This window comes from Rhineura floridana, chromosome 7 (assembly GCF_030035675.1).
Source record: "Rhineura floridana isolate rRhiFlo1 chromosome 7, rRhiFlo1.hap2, whole genome shotgun sequence".
Lineage (NCBI taxonomy): Eukaryota > Metazoa > Chordata > Lepidosauria > Squamata > Rhineuridae > Rhineura > Rhineura floridana.
Window position 1 is genome coordinate 112,382,556 of NC_084486.1, and position 19,675 is coordinate 112,402,230.

Sequence of the window (19,675 nt, forward strand, 5' to 3'; positions counted from 1 at the left end):
AGGGGGGATCCCGGAAATTACAGGCCAGTTAGCTTAACTTCTGTCCCTGGAAAACTGGTAGAAAGTATTATTAAAGCTAGATTAACTAAGCACATAGAAGAACAAGCCTTGCTGAAGCAGAGCCAGCATGGCTTCTGCAAGGGAAAGTCCTGTCTCAGTAACCTATTAGAATTCTTTGAGAGTGTCAACAAGCATATAGATAGAGGTGATCCAGTGGACATAGTGTACTTAGACTTTCAAAAAGCTTTTGACAAGGTACCTCACCAAAGACTTCTGAGGAAGCTTAGCAGTCATGGAATAAGAGGAGAGGTCCTCTTGTGGATAAGGAATTGGTTGAGAAGCAGAAAGCAGAGAGTAGGAATAAACGGACAGCTCTCCCAATGGAGGGCTGTAGAAAGTGGAGTCCCTCAAGGATCGGTATTGGGACCTGTACTTTTCAACTTGTTCATTAATGACCTAGAATTAGGAGTGAGCAGTGAAGTGGCCAAGTTTGCTGACGACACTAAATTGTTCAGGGTTGTTAAAACAAAAAGGGATTGTGAACAGCTCCAAAAAGACCTCTCCAAACTGAGTGAATGGGCGGAAAAATGGCAAATGCAATTCAATATAAACAAGTGTAAAATTATGCATATTGGAGCAAAAAATCTGAATTTCACATATATGCTCATGGGGTCTGAACTGGCGGACCAGGAGAGAGACCTCGGGGTTGTAGTGGACAGCATGATGAAAATGTCGACCCAGTGTGCGGCAGCTGTGAAAAAGGCAAATTCCATGCTAGGGATAATTAGGAAAGGTATTGAAAATAAAACAGCCGATATCATAATGCTGTTGTATAAATCTATGGTGCGGCCGCATTTGGAATACTGTGTACAGTTCTGGTCGCCTCATCTCAAAAAGGATATTACAGAGTTGGAAAAGGTTCAGAAGAGGGCAACCAGAATGATCAAGGGGATGGAGTGACTCCCTTACGAGGAAAGGTTGCAGCATTTGGGGCTTTTTAGTTTAGAGAAGAGGCGGGTCAGAGGAGACATGATAGAAGTGTATAAAATTATGCATGGCATTGAGAAAGTGGATAGAGAAAAGTTCTTCTCCCTCTCTCATAATACTAGAACTCGTGGACATTCAAAGAAGCTGAATGTTGGAAGATTCAGGACAGACAAAAGGAAGTACTTCTTTACTCAGCGCATAGTTAAACTATGGAATTTGCTCCCACAAGACGCAGTAATGGCCACCAGCTTGGATGGCTTTAAAAGAAGATTAGACAAATTCATGGAGGACAGGGCTATCAATGGCTACTAGCCGTGATGGCTGTGCTGTGCCACCCTAGTCAGAGGCAGCATGCTTCTGAAAACCAGTTGCCGGAAGCCTCTGGAGGGGAGAGTGTTCTTTCACTCGGGTCCTGCTTGCGGGCTTCCCCCAGGCACCTGGTTGGCCACTGTGAGAACAGGATGCTGGACTAGATGGGCCACTGGCCTGATCCAGCAGGCTCTTCTTACGTTCTTATGTTCTTAACTGCTTGGGTGCAAACTCTTGCGGAGTGAAATATAAACTTAATTGTATGCATCGCTGAACTAAATCCCTTACAGAGGCATATACATTTAGGAGTAGTAGAATTATTATGAAGATATGTTACCTGAACTTGGATTTATTTGCATAAATAAAGGTTGCAAATTCTGATTTTGGGGATAAGAATCCTAGGGACCATAGTGTACCAAATGAATGTACAGAAGAGGGTGCTCCGTATCTCATGTGGTAATGTGGATATTCTTGGTGTGTAATGATTTTGCTGCAAATGTGAAGCTTCGGGGAGAAATGGAAAAATTCGGGGAGGGTGTTTTCCCCTGAACTTGTCTGGTTCTTTTGGGGCGGCCTTCACATCTGTAGTTGTGTTTGAATGCTTGTAGTGTGCTTCTATTCCTCGCAGTGGCATCCCAGTTCATTTTTAAGCAGAAAGGCATGACATAGTCTTCTCTGACATTTGTTCCAGATTTGGGTAAACAAACCCAAACTGGAACAAGCTGCATGGTTAATTTGAAATAACAAATGGGCCACATCAACTTTGATGGGCAGAGATGGGATGGAGAGTTCTGGATCTTTCTCTGCTCCCTCACTTTTTTAGCCTCACCCTCTTGTTCCACCCTTTATAAGAGCAGGAAGCACAGTGATATACTGGAGAGCAAGGAAGTTATGATAGGAAGTTCTTCCACAGGGCTCTTACCTTTTTGGCTATTGTTGAAGCCATTATCATAGATGGAGTTTATGCCTACCAGATACTGTTTCCCTGAACCAGCCATGGCCTCCAGGAATGCTCTGTCTGTGCATTTGTGCGTGTGCACACGTGCTGCACTTGGAAGCTGTTGGTTTCTTTTACCTCTTATTTTAAACCTAGCTTGTGGGGTGTATTAGAATGGAAGCCGGGGATGATTATCAGATTTTGTTCCTCCAGCAGTATTATTCCCAAGTACAGTGTTTTATTTTTCACCATAGGAATGAATTGCAGATGTTAAAATATATAGGAGAAAGTAAAGGTGCACTCATATACACTAGTGCAACATGTGTGGAGCTTTGCGCATACCATGGACTGCAAAAAAGACAAATAATTGGGTGTTAGAACAGATTACACCAGAACTGTCACTAGAAGCTAAAATGATGAAACTGAGGTTATCATACTTTGGACACATCATGAGAAGGCATGATTCACTAGAGAAGACCATAATGCTGGGAAAACCAGAAGGAAGTAGAAAAAGAGGAAGGCCAAACAAGAGATGGATTGATTCCACAAAGGAAGCCACAGACCTGAACTTATAAGATCTAAACAGGGTGGTTCATGACAGATGCTCTTAGAGGTCACTGATTCATAGGGTCGCCATAAATCGTAATCGACTTGAAGGCACATAACAACAACAGCAGCATGTGACTAAAAGTGGTCCCAGACTTTTTTTAAAAAAAAAGCTTATTCTGTCTATGGAGCTCCATCCTGTTCTTTAGTCATGCAGTGGTGGAATATTGGTAACTGGCATGGTATAATATGTAATAAAAATAATTGCCACTTGTTTGCTATTGTACTAAGAATTCTTCTGCAACATAATGTATAGAATGTTTGCTTCTACATTCTCTAGAAAACACTTTCTGAACTACAGTTTGAGAACTGCCCTGCAGGTAATCATTCTAGAGCAGCCTAGCAAAGGCATTTTATTTAATTTGGATTTCTGTCTGATTGTAGTGTCCCAGGTCAACAGATGATGCTATCCCATATGTTCAAGTATCCTGGCTGTACTTCGATGCTAAAAGCCTGAGACATTGGTACAGAATTCCATGTGTGTACATACATACATGTATATAAAAACAGTTTCTCATGATAGCTTTAGAGTTAGGTCAGTGGTAGCATGCTTATGAACATGCGACATGTGCATGCATAATGTGGAGCAGACCCAGGTTACCTGAAAGTAATATGTTGGCCTGCTTAGGAAATGAATACCAGGGTTCAAATCCCCACACAGCCACGAGGTTCACTGGGTGACCTTGGGCCAGTCACTGCCTTTCAGCCTGAGAGGAAGGCAATGGTAAACCCCCTCTGAATACCGCTTACCATAAAAACCCTATTCGTAGGGTCGCCATAAGTCAGGATCGACTTGAAGGCAGTCCATTTCCATTTTCAGAGCTTGACCCAGGATGCCTGCATATGAGAGAATTGTTAGAATACTATGACCTTTTGACCAGCTGATATCATCTCAATTAAAAGTTGTAAGTTGGTTTACTTCTTGAACTGAGGGGAGGGGGACCTTTTTTTGCCCAAGGGCTATGTTCTCTCATGGACAGCCTTCCAGGGGCTAAATGTCAGTGATGGGCAGAGCCTAAGGTGAAAGTGGGTGGGTCCAGAAGCTAAGGTAGGTGGAGCAATGAACATGATTCTTACGATTGTATGGCAGGATACACCATACAAAAGTCAGAGTTTCTGGAAAAAACTCCCCTCTCCACTGAAGCAAGCCAGAGGAATTATCATAGTGTAAGGACACATTCCAGACAGGTAAACCACTGGGAGAGAATGTGGAGTAGGGCCAGTAATGGATAAGGTCTTGGGAAACTCTTGATAGCCAGATAAGCTTAGAGGACCCCATTCAGCATCTGTCCCTGTATTTAAATCTACCTTTTTTATTCAAGATTTCAAAGACAGGAAAAATAATCTAAGGAAGAGTTGCATCTAACAGTGTCTGGGCATGAGCAGAACAGAGTTCTGCTTGTGCAGTGGGATTCTCCTCCCTCTTCCCTCTGGAGCCCCCCCCCAAATATCTGCTCTACAGGGTTAGGAAATCCTACAAAGCAGATTTGAAGTAAGGAGGTGTGGGGAACTGTAGGACGGAGGAAAGGAAGGGGAAATTCCATTGCTGAAGCTGAACTCTGTTCATGTGATGTTGGATTTAACCCATCCAATTTAAACAGACAGGAGTGACGTGTCTGCTATATTGTTCTGCAGAAAAAATCACATAAAATTAGTAACTTAATGAATTAAGATATCAAAATGGGTAAATTGAATGGGTAAAATATCATTAAAATTTTCCCCAGATGATCCCTAGGAAGCAATACCTTTTCGGGCATGCTAAAATTACTATATTAATAGTTTTCTATGTCTTCCTTTTTATTTTCTTAACTAAATAATGTAAGGGGACGCATGCTATTGTTTACAAGGAATCCAATAAAAATAACTTTCAACTGAAGTTTTGAATTTGTTTGAATAAAACATTGAACTGACATGAAGTGTGCTCTTTTTCCCCCTTAATCAAATATTTCAGTTCAAATACTTTTGATTTTTTTTTAGGCTTGTGCAGCATGCAAAATGAACCTAGCATACTTCAAAGCATCCCCCCCCCGGCATAGGCCAAACATGCTAAATAATCTCAGTCTATTTAGGGCAGTTCCCCCTCCCAAAAACCAATATTCCTAACAAAAATGAAAACCAGTTAATAGGTTCTCGCAGCTTTTTATTGACTCATGACAGATGCCCATAGAATACTGGTGTTTCCATAGTTCTGCAATCAGTGCAAAACTCTTTACGTTCTTGTTGAAAATGCCTGCAAAAGTATGCAAGGCCAGACATTAGCTGGAAGGGAAATGAAAGTGCACTCCAAGATCTACAAAGTATTTTGTGGCACCTTAAAGAATAATATTTGTTATGGCATAAGCTTCTGTGGACTACAGTCCACTTCATCAGTTGCTGTTGTCCACAATAACTTATTCCACAATAAATTTGTTAGCTTTTAAGGTGCTGTAAGACTCTTTGTTGTTTTTGCTTCAACAGACTAACATGGTTACCCTCTGGAAATTCTAAGATCTGTTTAATTAAACTGACCATGCACTCCGATGGGCAATGGGGCTATGTAAACTCCCTTTCAAAATGCAGCCTTTCCTCTTATTTTCCTCTCTCATCCATAGCTGCTGATCTGCTCTCTTATTTTGCTTGTTTTGGCTGGGGTCATATTTCCTCTTAAGGAGAGAGTTTGCAGTCTGAGAGAATTTTACTGATAGATTCTCTGATAAAAATTGTTCCTAGGAGTGTTTAATTGTGCATCTGAGTTGCAGTGTGCCTTCCTGGGGCTAGGGATCTTGCCACTGTTGTTACTAGATTAGTAATTTCCTTCAATTGATTATTGCAGTAGTCTCTAAATGAGGCTTCCATTGAAAATATAGTTATAAAATGCCTGTAGTAGGAGTTGAGGTCATTCAATTCCTTCTAGACATAATTCTAGACATAATTCATGGTGGTTTTGACTAAGAAAGCCAGTTTCTCAAGTGAAATTATGTTAAACATACATATTTCTTCAAGTCCTATTTACAAGTACAATTCCAGTCAAGTAATAAATGGTGAAGTAAAAGTGAGTGTAGTGGTTAAGGTGTTGGACTACGACCTGGGAGACCAGGGTTCGAATTCCCACACAGCCATGAAGCTCACTGGGTGACCTTGGGCCAGTCACTGCCTCTTAGCCTCAGAGGGAGGCAGTGGTAAACCCCCTCTGAATACCGCTTGCCATGAAAACCCTAGTCATAGGGTCGCCCATAAGTTGGAATTGACTTGAAGGCAGTCCATTAAAAGTGAGTTGCTGTGAGAGATGCTGTACATCCTATGTTAGGTTCATCATTATTTCATTGCTACATCCAGTACTGAACTATTTCTAGTAGAACAGTGAAAGAGGGCTGCCACAGAAAACCTGCGGGTTTTGGTAAACTTGGAGAAGTCTCCAGGTATTCAGAAAAAATGTTAGTTGTAAACTTGAGAAGGAAAAGAGAGAAATAACAGCTTGACCAGGCTGAACATGCTCACTGCCAGGAGTCCACTCTCACGGTCACCATGGAGACCACACATTTCATTCTGGTGTTCAGGAGATCAAGATCAATCTCCAAGAAGAAGCTGGGGTATTTTGCCTTGCCCTTAAAAGAGGGGTGGGTGGGAAGAGTAACTGCTAGTGTGTTAGGGCAGCTGTTGGTAATCCTGCAACATCCCCACAGTCCTGAAGAGGAGCAGCTTTCACCATTTTTAGATCCTTCTCGTGCATGCCCCTTTCTTCTGTTCTTTCCTGTCAAAGGCCTCCTCCCATCCTGAAGCCTTGATCATTTCCCTGGAATTGCAGCAGAATGCCCTTCATTTTGTCTTCTCTCCTTGTCCAGGAAAGAAAAGTGCCGAGATGCTCTATCCTGCCTTGAGGCTGATTTTAAAGAACGTTAAGAACTGGTGCAGGAGCTTTTCTCTCTTTATTCCCATCCCTCTTTCCTTGTTCCTTTAGATATTCCCTGCCCTTAGGCTTACAGTCTTACTACTGATTTTTTAAAGTTGCTCTTGGAGCCTTTTCAGCCAAAAAGAGTGGAGTAAAATGGCTTTTTAAGAAGAGTGAGAGAATTGCCAGGAGGGAGGGAAACCTGGGGTGGACGGCTGTGGAAGGAAGGGTTGTTTTTACTGACCTTTTGCCCTAGTATTAAAAATGAGCTCCTGCTGGGCTGTGTCCAGGCATAACTAAATGAATGATTAGGGGTGAGTGCAAAAAACAGTGAGCCTGCCTGAGGCAAGGGAGATGGGTAATTTGGGAGTGGGGGAGAGAAGTGTTTCTGAAAAGCTGCTAGGCAGGGGTTGGGAAAACCAGGGCTGGATTTTTGTTGGGGAAGAGGACTGTGTTAATTTCCCACTAATGAAAATAGGTACAGTACCTCACCAGTTATATTTTAGTTAAATTGTCTGTTTCAGAAAGTGAAGAACAAATTGCATGTAGCCATAACCAACTATTTACATCTCAAGCTCTAAACCAATATCGTACACATTTTACCATCAGCAGTATATTATTTCACCAGTCCTCATTAGATAAAACAGGTAGTCAGGTAGTGCTCTCCAGATAGTGTTGGACTCCAACTTCCCATCACTCCTAGCTAGCATGGCCAGTGATCAGGAATGATGGGAGTTTTAGGTCAACATGATCTAGAGGGCACCAGTAAATGTTATTTCAGGCTCTTCAGTTAGCAACTGAAATCACTAATTCTCTATATCCCTGTCTTACAAAAACCTTCAGTATTCCAAAAGAAGGACTAATAGGAGTGTTTAAATATATAAATTCTACACAAATTCTACACTAACCCTTAAAAGAATGAGAACTGGGGTGATACTTGTTTTTTCAGGGCATACAAATGAAAGCCAAAGCCAATTAGGAAAATCTTCAGAGACTGTTAGTTATGGTGGCATTAATAACTCTCCACAATTTCAGAAACAGCCCTTTAATTATGAGCATTAGTGAGAAATTTGAATGGTTACGCTTGGTATGTGTTGGGTTATAAATTATAGGTGCATATTGTTGGTTTATCATGACATGTGCTACCTAAGAGTCCTGCTGGATTAGACCAAAGGCCTATCTAGTTCAGCATTCTGTTCTCCATTGACCAACCAGAGACCTATGGGAAGCCCACAAGGAGGATAGTTGTGCAATAGCACACTTGTAATTGCCAGCAATTGGTATTCACAGTGCCTCTGATAAGAGAGGTAATATAACTACCATGACTATAGCCATTGATAGCTTTATCCGCCACAAATTTGTGTGATCCCCCTTTAAAGCTATCCAAGTTGATGGCCACTATTACATCTTGTGGTAGTGAATTCCACAGTTTAACTCACTGTTACATCTTGTGGTAATGAATTCCACAGTTTAACCAAGTGCTGTGTGAAGAAGTGCTTCCAACATTCAGCTTCTGGAATGGCCCCAGGGGCTCTGGTATTATGTAAGAGGGAGAAGAACTTCTCTACTGGATCCTTCTGGCACCAGGTAAGGACTCTCTTGGGTCATGTGTGCTGGGTTTGGACAAAACTCTGTGGTGAATGGAAAATGGAAGTAAAAGCTTCCAAACTCTTTGCAACCATGCCACATGAGAGAAGGGAATGTGGAAGTTCAAAGCTCTTTCAAGCTTGTTCTCATCACATTAAACTATGGTTTAGCATGATGTTAAATCACAGCCACTGTGGGTAGAGGCAATTTGTGATACCTTTACCTAGATCCCGGAGCGAGGAACCTCAAGCCAGGGGCCAAATGCAGCCCTCCAGGCCTCTCTCTCTGGCTCCTGAGACTCGCCCCAGGTCACACTGCTTGTTGGCCCTTCTCCACACCTGGCTTGAGCAGTGATAATACCTCTTGAGGTGAGTGTGTGACCTCTGACTGTTGTGTGGTTGTGGGAAGAGAGTCTCATCCCTTGCCTTGCCCATTTTTTTTGCCTCTGGCAACACTCATCACTAGCATGTGACTGCATGAGCAAATGCTCCCTCAGGCTGGAAAGGTTCCCTATCTGTGACCTACATAGTGACATAGCACATCATCACCAACTTCCTTTCATTTATCTCCCCCCCCCCGCAGATTACAGTAGAAAAGAGCCCTCCCCCTAGGAATTGAGTGTCTGACGAAAACAGCAGCCAGAGCCAGAAACTAACCCCAAACAACTTGACTATGCTGTCTCTGATAATAGCTCTTCAAGGCTTCAAGAGAGAGACAGCTGTGTAGGCATCTTGTTTTGTCTTTATCAGTCTCTCTGTTGTAGAATCTGTGGTAACCTACTTCTTTTGTGTTTTCAAAGTTTTTAATATATTGGTCTTGAAGAATCTTTACCTTTAAAGAACACAATTTTAATTTGACTATTTAAGTACGTTCTTGGGATAGAGGGTCTCCAGTAAAAATCTGTGGTACAATAAGACTTGTTTGGTAAACTGTAGAAAAGCTTTGTATATTCATCATTTAGTAAGCCTATATCAACAAACTGATTCCAAGGTGTCACAGCAGGAACCCCATATCATCTTAGCGATTACATATGCGCCATATACAACTGTTGGCAATTCAGTCATGCCCAATTATTCAAGTGATGTGTTAGATTGGGTAATCAGTGTGGTGCCCTCCATATGTTGGACTACAGCTCACATCATCCCTGACCAGTGGCCATGCTGGCTGGGGCTCATGGGAATTGTAGTCCAACAAGTTCTGGAGGGCACCGTGTTGGTTGCCCCTGTGGATTGCATCTGATGTTTTCTTAAACATGTTATTGCGTAAACTGTCTATTAAATACCTCTTATCACATGTTCCAGAATGCATGTATCATGGAAGCAGCAGACTGTACCCCCACTGAATGTGTGTTCTTAGGTATGCTGTAGATAAGCTAATAACTGCAAGTACAGAAGCTGCCTTGGGTTTCATGAAAAAGAAAGACGGGGTATAAATGTAATGAATGAATGAATGAATGAATGAATGTACTGAATGTCTGCTTAGTTACACAGTTGAATTTTCTTCACCCCAAAACAGGCTTCTGTATATTTAGCTAGATTAGAACTGCATGTTGCACACATGGTTTCCCTCATTGATCCAGCACCTGTACATGAGGACCCTTAATCAAGAATGGTGAAATTTCACAAATAATTTGTTCAAGAGTAGGTGTGGAGATCATGATTCCATTTCTTGCTCTTCTTTTCCTGCCCAAACAGCTGATCATTTCTAGTTACTTTGATACGCCTTGGTGCACCTGGTGTTGAATCACAAAAAGCACATACCTACAAGATAGTATGCCAAGTCAGAGTTCTGGTGTTCATTTTTTTAAAATAAAAATGATAAAACTAGTAATGACTTAGGTAAAGCTGCTAAGTAATAGGGTCTTCAGGTCTGCCATGGAATAAACTTAAATTTAAAAAACTATTATTTTTTTAAAAGAAATTCCTCTTGGAGTTTGGTTTACTAAACCATATTGATTTATATCTGATCAATAACCAATAAAATTGACTGTCCTATTTTTACTATTTGCTGTTCAAGGATATTACTGAAATTACTGAAATCAGCTATTGTGAAGGCTGATACCTATGATGAATATGAGTATTTGACAGATTTTGTATTTGAACTAGTAGTTATGCAGACAAAGCCTTATATTTTAGCTTTACTTTTGTCTCTCTGTGAAAGACTTCTTGGGTGGCAGAGGAAAGCTGTTATAAGGAATGCTCTCTAGAATGATTTTTATTTGGAGTTAGCAAAGTTTTTGTCAATCCTTTCTATTTTTTTTAATGGAAGAATAATTGTTTTTTTCAATTTATAGAGTTAGCAAGCCCCATATAGCGGCAATAATAGTTTATCATTTACAAATCTGTTCCTCACAGGTTTCTCCCCTGGTTTGGGATGCCAGTCAATTAATGTTAAACTGTGATTAAATATGCCATGAAGGAAAAATGCCCGTGTATGTCTTTCTCATTGTATCATGGTGCTCTCTGATGCCAGAATCGCACATATAGGAGCTGGTGCCCCCTACTGTTCTCTCCAGAGAATTTTGGCTTTCTCTCATTCCATTTGTATTTCTTCGCTTCTACAGGCTACTTGCTTCTCTTAACCCAGAGTTCAGGAGGAAGCGTATAACACACACATAGAAACTGAATACAGTGTGGCATAGGCCTAAGCTTGCCAGTTAGCTAGAACTTGATCCACAGTGGTGGTGATTACATTGTAATGGACCCTGGGAGATCAGTGAGAAAACCTTTCCTTCATGGAGGAAAGGTGCTTTTGCACATTGTCACTTTGTTCTTACTTTTTTTCTTTAAAGGTTTCAGTCCCCTTGGTGTAACAGAGGTACTCACCCTGCCAGAGTTTTTGTAAAAAATATATATATGGGGGGGGGGTTAATCCTACACAAGTCATGGTTTCCCAGCAGGTGGAGGTACTTTAATTCATACTTAAGCAGTGACTGGAAAGCTTGCCAATAATAATATCTCAGAAGCTTCTTCATCTCAGCATACTGTCCTTTGTTTTCAGTCTGGAGTCTCTGCATCCTCCGATTAGTAAATATAATTGCTCCTACCTATCCCAAGTGTACCTTCAGAGTGACTTCCCCAACTTCCTGCATCTCAGTATCATTAGAACTTGTGCTAATCACCTAAACAGCTTTTTAAAGCCTGCCTCATGCCCATTGCCCCATGTTTGGAATGCAGGGCTCCTAGCTATATAGCTTAATGTACAGTCATAGCTCGGGAATCATGCAGGCTTGGCATGCAAAAGTTTTTGGATTCCCCTAGGAGAAAGGGGCAAGAGACACATGCATACAGCTAATTAAAGTGACTGACAAATGGGACAATGGTTTCACTTGGGTCTCTATCTTATAGATGTTTGAAAGGCTCTCATTTTGCCCAGCCTGGTTAATCCCATCTAGCTATGTCACCTTAATGTTTAGGTGGCTACCAGTTCCTGTTAGTAATTTACCCAGTACACTTTGTGTTCAGTGTCCTCTTTTCCAGTTCATGCAATTCCACTGCTTAGTTTCTCTCTGTGCTCTCTGTGGAGAGTGCGCATTTGCTAAAGTTCGCTATTAGCAATTTCCCATTTGTGCTTTTATATACTCACAATAGACCTGGGGGCAGAATGGTGTAACCTTAATGTACTGCTGCTGGTGTGTTGTGATTAACTTAGTTGCCAACCAGAATTCTGTCTTCCTGTTGGGGAGTGGGAAAAGAGAAGGGTCTGCATCTGGAGCACTCCAGTGGGAGTGTATTTACTTGTAAGAACATGCTACATGTTATGCATATTATACAACCTAATTTGAAAGTGTAGTGTTAGATGTGTTCCAGCAGTGACAGCAGCTCCTGTGGAACCATAGGATGCAAAGCTAGACTCTGCTTCTCCTATTCATCTTATGTGTCCCCATTGCATCACTGACATAAGGGTTCCATTGGTTACTCCAACCAGTTGCCAGAGTTGCTGAATTACTGCACTGGTGTAGGTTGGTGTTTGTCTTGCACGAGGGGATTTAATTGCATTTGATTTAATTGGAAATCTATTTCTGCCCGCCAGGCATGCCTCGGAGATAGGATTTCTTGATCCATAAGGTCTGGACAAATATGTAAAGGGCGTTACTGTCATAGGGGAAAAAATCCTCTGCACCTGCTGCAGAATGATATATCTTCTAAATCATATAGCTTCAAAAACTGAAATATCAAGGATGGGATTAGGGGAAAGAATTTTAGGAGTTGGCTCAAACAATGTTGTACTGTTGATGATTTCGGTGTGATGGGTGTCAAGTGAAACCTGCATCCTCACTGGAGACAGAAGTTGCATCAGTGGCACAGAGTGCCTATTGCTAGCTATGGCTGGTATACCAACTATGGCCTTCCTGGGTGGGGATAGCCTTACCACAGTAATTTGTATAGATTACTGTAATGTTCTCCTTGGACCTACCCTTGATTCAGAAGTTGCAATTAGTGTAGCTTTATAGCATCTTCAGTGGTTGCCTGTATGCTGTTAAGCCCAATTCAAAGTGTTAATATTAATCTATAAAGCCCTAAATTACTTAGGATCCAACACTTGAAGTGCTTCTCTGTATGATCAGTTGGCCAGTTTACTAAGATATGTATGTTAGGTTCTTCTTGCTGACCTGTTGAGTGAAGCCCATGGTATGGTTATATGAGATAGGATCTTCTCTACAGTGGTACCCCATACGTGGAACTCCTTCTCCCTCAGAAGTATGGCTGGTACCAGCATTACTAATTTTTTAGTATCAGCTAAACGTGCACCTCTTCACCCAGGCCTTTGCAAGAAATTGATCCATTCACTTCAACAGTAATGATGATTGTCTGCATTATTGCATTGTATTATATGTTCGTTATGGTTTTAATTTTTTAGTATAATTATTTGTTTTTATTGTGCATATTTTTGTGTGTAAACTATCCTGGGATCATATTGGATGAAGGATGTATTTAATAAATAAATATACTGTAAATATATTGCTAACCTAAGCTTTTTTTATTTTTACCCCCCAGGCTTAATTCTGCTGTTCTATCTTGTATTCTATGGCTTCTTAGCTGCGCTCTTTACATTCACAATGTGGGTTATGCTTCAAACATTGCGTAGTGATATACCCAAGTATCGTGACCGCATTGCTAGTCCAGGTAAGTGTATATTCCTCTTTTTGGAAAATGTGTGTATTCAAACTGAAACATCAGTACACGTTTTGTTATAGTAGGCAGTCTTCTGAAGTTGGCATCATTTACTATTGACAACATTGGTCTGCGCTTATAGGTTTCTTTGCACTGGTTCACAGAATCATAGAATAGTAGAGTCTGAAGGAGCCTAAAAGGTAATCGAGTCCAACCCCCTGCTTGATGCAGGTACCCAAGTTAAAGCATACCTGACAGGTGCCTGTCCAGCTGCCTCTTGAATGCCTCCAGTGTTGGGGAGGCTACCACCTCCCTATGTAATTGGTTCTGTTATTGTACTGCTCTAACAGTTAAGATGTTCTTTCTGATGTTCAGCTGAAATCTGGCTTCCTGTAATTTGAGCCCATTATTCCGTGTCCTGCTCTCTGGGATGATCAACAAGAGATCCTGGCCCTCCTCTATGTGGCAACCTTTCATGTACTTGAAGAGTGCTATCATATTTCCCCTCAGTCTTCTCTTCTGCAGGCTAAACATGCCCAGTTCTTTCAGTCTCTCCTCATAGGGCTTTGCTTCCAGTGCCCTGATCATCCTTGTTGCCCTCCTCTGAACCTGTTCCAGTTTGCCTGCATCTTTCTTGATGTGTAGCATCCAGAACTGGACACAGTACTCATGATGAGTCCTAACCAGTGCTGAATAGAAGGGAACTAGAACGTCACGCGATTTGGAAACTATACTTCTGTTAATGCAGCCTAAAATAGCATTTTGCCTTTTTTGCAGCCACATGGCACTGTTGGCTGATATTCAGCTTGTGATCAACAAAAATTCCAAGACCTTTCTCGCATGTAGTAATGCTGAACCAAATATCCTCCATCTTACAGCTGTGCATTTGGTTTCTTTTTCCTAGTTGTAGAACTTTGTATTTATGCCAGTTAAATTTCATTCTGTTGTTTTCAGCCCAATGCTCTAGCCTATCAAGATTTCTTTTAATTTTGTTTCTGTCTTAGCTTATCCCTCCCAATTTTTATTATCTGCATATTTGATAAGCATTCCCTGCACCTCCTCATCCGAGTTACTAGGAATATTGGAGAGCCCTGTGGTACCCCACTTGCTACCTCCCTCAGTTTAAGAAGGAACCATTGATAAGCCCTCTTTGTGTACGATTCTGTAGCTAACTATGGATCCACCTGATAGTTGTTCCATCCAGCCTACATTTAGCTAGCTTGCTAATCAGAATATCATGGGGCACTTTCTCAAAAGCTTTGCTAAAGTAAAGATATGTCCACAGCATTTCCACAATCTACCAGGAAGATTACCCGATCAAAAAATGAGATAAGATTATTCTAGCAGGATTTGTTCTTGACAAATCCATGTTGGCTTCTAGTAATCACTGCATTGTTTACAAGGTTCTTACAGATTGACCGCTTTACAATCTGCTCCAGAATTTTCCCAGGGATTGATGTCAGACTGACTTATCTGTAGTTCCCAGGTTCTCCTTTTATAGCCCTCCTCCCGTCATCCAGCACTTCACCCATCCTCCATGATTTTGCAAGGATAATAGACAGTGGTTCCGAGAGTTATTCAGCCAGTTCCTTCATTACTCTAGGATGCAGTTCATCGGGCCCTGAGGATTTGAACTCATTCAAAGTGATTACATATTCCTTGACCATTTGTCTATCAATCTCAAGCGGCAATCCTGCCCCTTCAACTTGTACTTCATGTTTTGGAGAAGCCGGAGCCAAAGTAGGAATTGTACACTTCTTTGTCTTCTGTTATCATTTTGCCATCCTTATTTCTTAGATTTCTTACCCGCCCTTTACCACTCACCTTAAAATCTTTCCAGAAGCATCAAAATAGCAAAAGAAATAAAGCAAATTAATGGACAGCCATTTTCTTACAGCAGTTGACACAAGTTAAAGATGAGAGTGGAACATATAAAAAGATCTGGACATGACATAAGAAAATGATTACTCTCTGTTCCTTATGTATTATAATGCAAGCTTCATCAGTTTCCATAAGTGGGGGAAAAAGCAGTGGCTCTGATTAATCTATAGATAATCCACTATCCTTTGTTTGGCCCAAATTCACAGCATTAGGGCATCTTTCTTTACTTTTTCACCCCAACTCTGTCACAGTGGTTAAATTCATACACTGGAGGAAGCCTGAGTAAACAAGTTTTAAACGGGCATTGAAATACCCACACAATCAAAGCTTGTCCAATGTTAAGAGGGAGGGAGTTCCACAAGGCAGGTTCACACTGAATATTGCAGCTTAAGTTCTGAGTGGCTTATGTCAACCCTGCAGGGTTCAGAGTTGCTAGCTCCTTTTTGCAGGTTGAGAGTTTGGCGGAAGCTGAGAGAGTACTTTACAGTGTTATCCACTGCTTTTATCCTCCCATTTCAGGTTGGGCTCAGAGAATATTATGCAACAACCAGGCAGTGTTGTTCTGTTTTTGGGCTTTGACTCTTACTGTATCAAAGGGAAATAGAATTGCTATCTGATAAAATGTGCATTAATTTATGGACAATCTTAAAATACTGAAATTCCATTACTACTTTCTCCTAGCTGCCCTAGAAAAGAGTGTATGAATGAATCATTGGTAGGCTTGCTTTAAAGTTGCCATGTTATAAACTCCCCCACATTTGAAGTAGGTAATTTCAGCACCACCTCAGTCCACTAAGAGGGATGAAGCCTTATAATTGAAGCCAGTTGATTTGATTGAAAAGCCATACTTGCTAGCGAAATTGAAAGCTATTACTTGGGTGGTCCTGTTATTGCTCCTGCTTAAAAAAGAGAAAGATGCATCTTGCGTGTGGAAAGTGAAACATAATTTATTAGTAAACCTAATTAATTTGAATGTTGAGGAATAAGTAATCGAAAAGTAATCCAATTAATTGTTCACACATACTATGTAGACTGGAGTTGTTCATTCCTATGTGATTACTATACAGTCCAGATAAAGAAATCCCTTTCCAAAAATTATTTGTAATCGGAATATTTCTTTTTGACTAGATTTAATTGGGTTCTTTTCCTTTTCTTTTTGTAGGGCTAATGATTTCACCAAAGCCAGAAACTGCACTGGAATTTTCACTAAACAAAAATGACTCAGGAAGTTATGCTGGTTATGTGAAAAAACTTCATGATTTTCTAGGAGGTATGTATAAATATTCTGTTTTGCAAGCAACTTATTTAAAACATTAACTGAAAGACAAGTAGCTTTCATCTGTTGGGACTGGTAGGTGGTTGGTATATTTTCCCTCTCTATAGTTTACAAAAAAAATGATTGTTTTTTTCTGTGAGAGGGGGTTATGTAGCTTTGTTAAATTGTTTGGAAAACTACTGCCAATCTGAACAGCAAGTCTCCTGTGAACCAGTAAACAAACCCTTTATATTTAACTGAAATATGTCAAAAACTGTGTATACTCTGTGCTAAAAAAGAACTCAAATTCTGTGCCAGGGCAACTTCCATGCTGCATTAAGAATTTCTCCCTGACCTTTCCAGACCATGCCCAACTTTCAGAAAAGTAGCTTAGGTTCGTGGCTTATTGCTTAATATAAATATGCTGACTGTGACCTGTTTTGGTGAATGGAGACCTTGCTGCCATTATTCACACCGCTTTAGACACTCAAGATTGACTACTGCATTCCATCCACCATAGGACTATTCTTGAACATGCTTCAGATACTTCAGTGGTAGGGAATGCTGTCTGTCTCCTAGATGTTGGAGGGAAATGGAAGTATATTCAGCACCAGGAGGTTGAGGTGTCTCAAGGCAATATGTCACGAGTTGATGGGAAAGGGTTCTTGTATGATTGATGATTATCAATAATCTCTTCTAGTGAGAGAGGCTCCAGTTTGTCCTTGATATTGTGCTAGGCTTTGAACGTGTTCAGAAGTAGTGAGAAATCTCTAACACCTGAGGCAAATGTTGGGCTGGCATAGTATTGGGGATCTTAGAGGAAGAATGCACAACTGTGTAGTCAGAGTGGTTGCCTAATCCCAGCCATTGTGGCATGCAAGAAATCTGTGGCATTGTAATCTAACCTTGCAAGCTTGTAAATAACTTTGAAAGCCACTGGGCCGTACCTTCTGTCTTAAATTTGTACAGTGTCTAATTCTATTAGGGTTTTAAGAAGTAATATACTCCTGCTACTTCACATCAATAAGAATTGCTCCTAATATTAGCTTCTAGTTATTTCCCTTATTTCTTTCTTGTTTTATTTCCTTAATCAAATTATAGTGAAGAGTAACAAACATGCCAAAAAGTAGTGCAGTGGATACACTAAAAGCATTCTATCACTTACTCTTCTGGCTTTAAAAGGGGAAAGGGGGGAGATTAATCTGTGTTCTTAATGGCTATCCCCCAAGTACTAATGTGTCGGCTGGAACAATCCATTTTCCTGTCATATATGGTACAGATCTGTAATAAAGGTGGTATCACTTAGCAGTAAGGTATCTTCCACTTATGATATGAGGTTACTGACTGTGGGAAGCTAAGGAACAAATGTGCTTTGAAAGATCTCTGCAAGAGGCAGGCCAGCAGTGTTCTTGTTGCCTTTCTAGAATGCACATAGAATGACATGCCATTGTATTTATGAGTGAACGCATCCAAGACTCATTTCTGCTTTTCATTAGAAACTGAACAGTCTTAGTACAGATTAGTTAAAAGTTGGTAAGGTCTCCAGTGCTCTGGGAGCTGGATCCAGGACTACTGGTCCTTTTAGACAGCAGAGAGGCGTGCAGTTGGTGTGGTTTTCTGCACAATATTTTGAGTCGAAAGCAGCAGGGTAATTCACACTGCCCGTTGCAGTTTTTAAATAGGCATCTGGGATAGCTGTAGCAATGCGGTTGGATAGCTAAGGGAAGAAGGGAAGAGAGACCAAGGGATAGTTGCAATCTGTCATTTATTTTCTCACTAGCAAGTAGAAGCTAATTGTCCACAGTTGCAGATTTCATGATGAAATACGAGTTTTCGACAAGAATATTTTTAACTGGATTCAAGCTTGAGTTAAGACTGAAGTTCTACCTTATTGCCCATAACCAGTATGATAGTCTTGTGTGAATTCCTGTATAATTGACAATGAGAATTTTAGGCTGTGAAGAAATACATATTTCTAGTAAAAGGGGCAAGGATGGGATTCCCTTCTGTTGCCAGCATGGAGACAGAGAAGCCGGGTCCAGGACTTGCAATTAGATGGTCTCTGCCAGGAAAATGTGCATAGGATTAGAGTCTTAGAAAGAAAAATTATACGTTCTGTCACAACTGAAGTATTTGGCTGGGTCTGACTGGATTGATTTGATAAGATTTTAATGATTTAGTATTAATGAACTGTTGAGATTATTTATCATTCCTAGGTTTTGGCTTTCTGAAAATGCGATTGATTTATGTTTTTTGTAATGTGATTATATGCAATATCAAAATACATAAAATATGTTTATAAAAATATTTTTAAAAGAAAGTGAAGGAAAGAAGGAATAAGACTAACTCACCTTGCTGATGAAAGGGATGGAAATTGGTTTGGCCTTCCCTGGGGCAGATTCTCTTAGATTGTGCATGCACTATGAGGGTGCTTAATTACACAGTGTCACTTGATTCCGTAGTTTAGCCAAGATCCTGTTTATACAAGGTAGTAGACCCTCCTGTGTAACTCATATCAGGTGGGATCTTGTCAGGGTAATTCAGGGGTGGAAACCACCCACCTGTCAATCATCCGGCAGCAAAATGATGTCAAGTGATTGACACCTGTCAGAATTCAAAGGAGGTTGCTGTAGAACAACTTTCTTTGAAGGTGCACTCCCAGTATGCTTAAGAGGCTATCTTTAACTGACAATTTGCTGATGGTCGGTGGAGCCGCTTTGAAGTCTTTGCAGATGGGAAAATGCTCTGAAAACTTGAGCATTTCCCGCTCAGCAGTGAAAGAAGTTTGTATTCAAAGTGTTTCCCTCAGCACTCTGAATACAAACTGTTTCCTTTGGAAAGAAACAAATGCTTCTTGTAAAAGTGTGTGGGGGAATTCTTTCCAAAGGAACTTGCAAAACCCCTCATGTAGCAGTTCCCAAGGACCTTTGTTAGGTGCTTGGGAAATGCTGTGCAAGGGGCTTTGCAAGCCCTGTGCTTGGTGTTTCGCAAGCCTCCATGGGTCAAATGGGGAGGCTGAAGGTTCCCCGCCTCAGTGCAATCTTATACATATTTAATCAGAAGTAAGTCCCACTGTGTTCATTGGGGCTTGCTTTAATGTAAGTGTGGATATGGCTGCACCCTTAATTTTG

At 40.8% G+C, this 19,675-nt stretch overlaps 2 protein-coding genes across 2 annotated transcripts in view; one reads left to right on the forward strand and one right to left on the reverse strand.

Annotated features, from left to right (window-relative positions):
- The window catches only part of ATP1B3 (ATPase Na+/K+ transporting subunit beta 3), a 47,886-nt gene that overhangs the window by 9,479 nt on the left and 18,732 nt on the right, over positions 1–19,675 (forward strand). Inside the window, exons 2-3 of the mRNA XM_061636914.1 lie at positions 13,292–13,420; positions 16,452–16,559. Coding sequence (XP_061492898.1) covers positions 13,292–13,420; positions 16,452–16,559 — 237 coding nt within the window. The remainder of the gene's footprint in view (positions 1–13,291; positions 13,421–16,451; positions 16,560–19,675) is intronic.
- TFDP2 (transcription factor Dp-2) overlaps positions 1–19,675 on the reverse strand; it is a 152,638-nt gene that overhangs the window by 9,466 nt on the left and 123,497 nt on the right. Inside the window, exon 12 of the mRNA XM_061636907.1 lies at positions 3,590–3,676. Within this exon, the coding sequence (XP_061492891.1) occupies positions 3,622–3,676 (55 nt within the window). The 3' untranslated portion in view covers positions 3,590–3,621. The remainder of the gene's footprint in view (positions 1–3,589; positions 3,677–19,675) is intronic.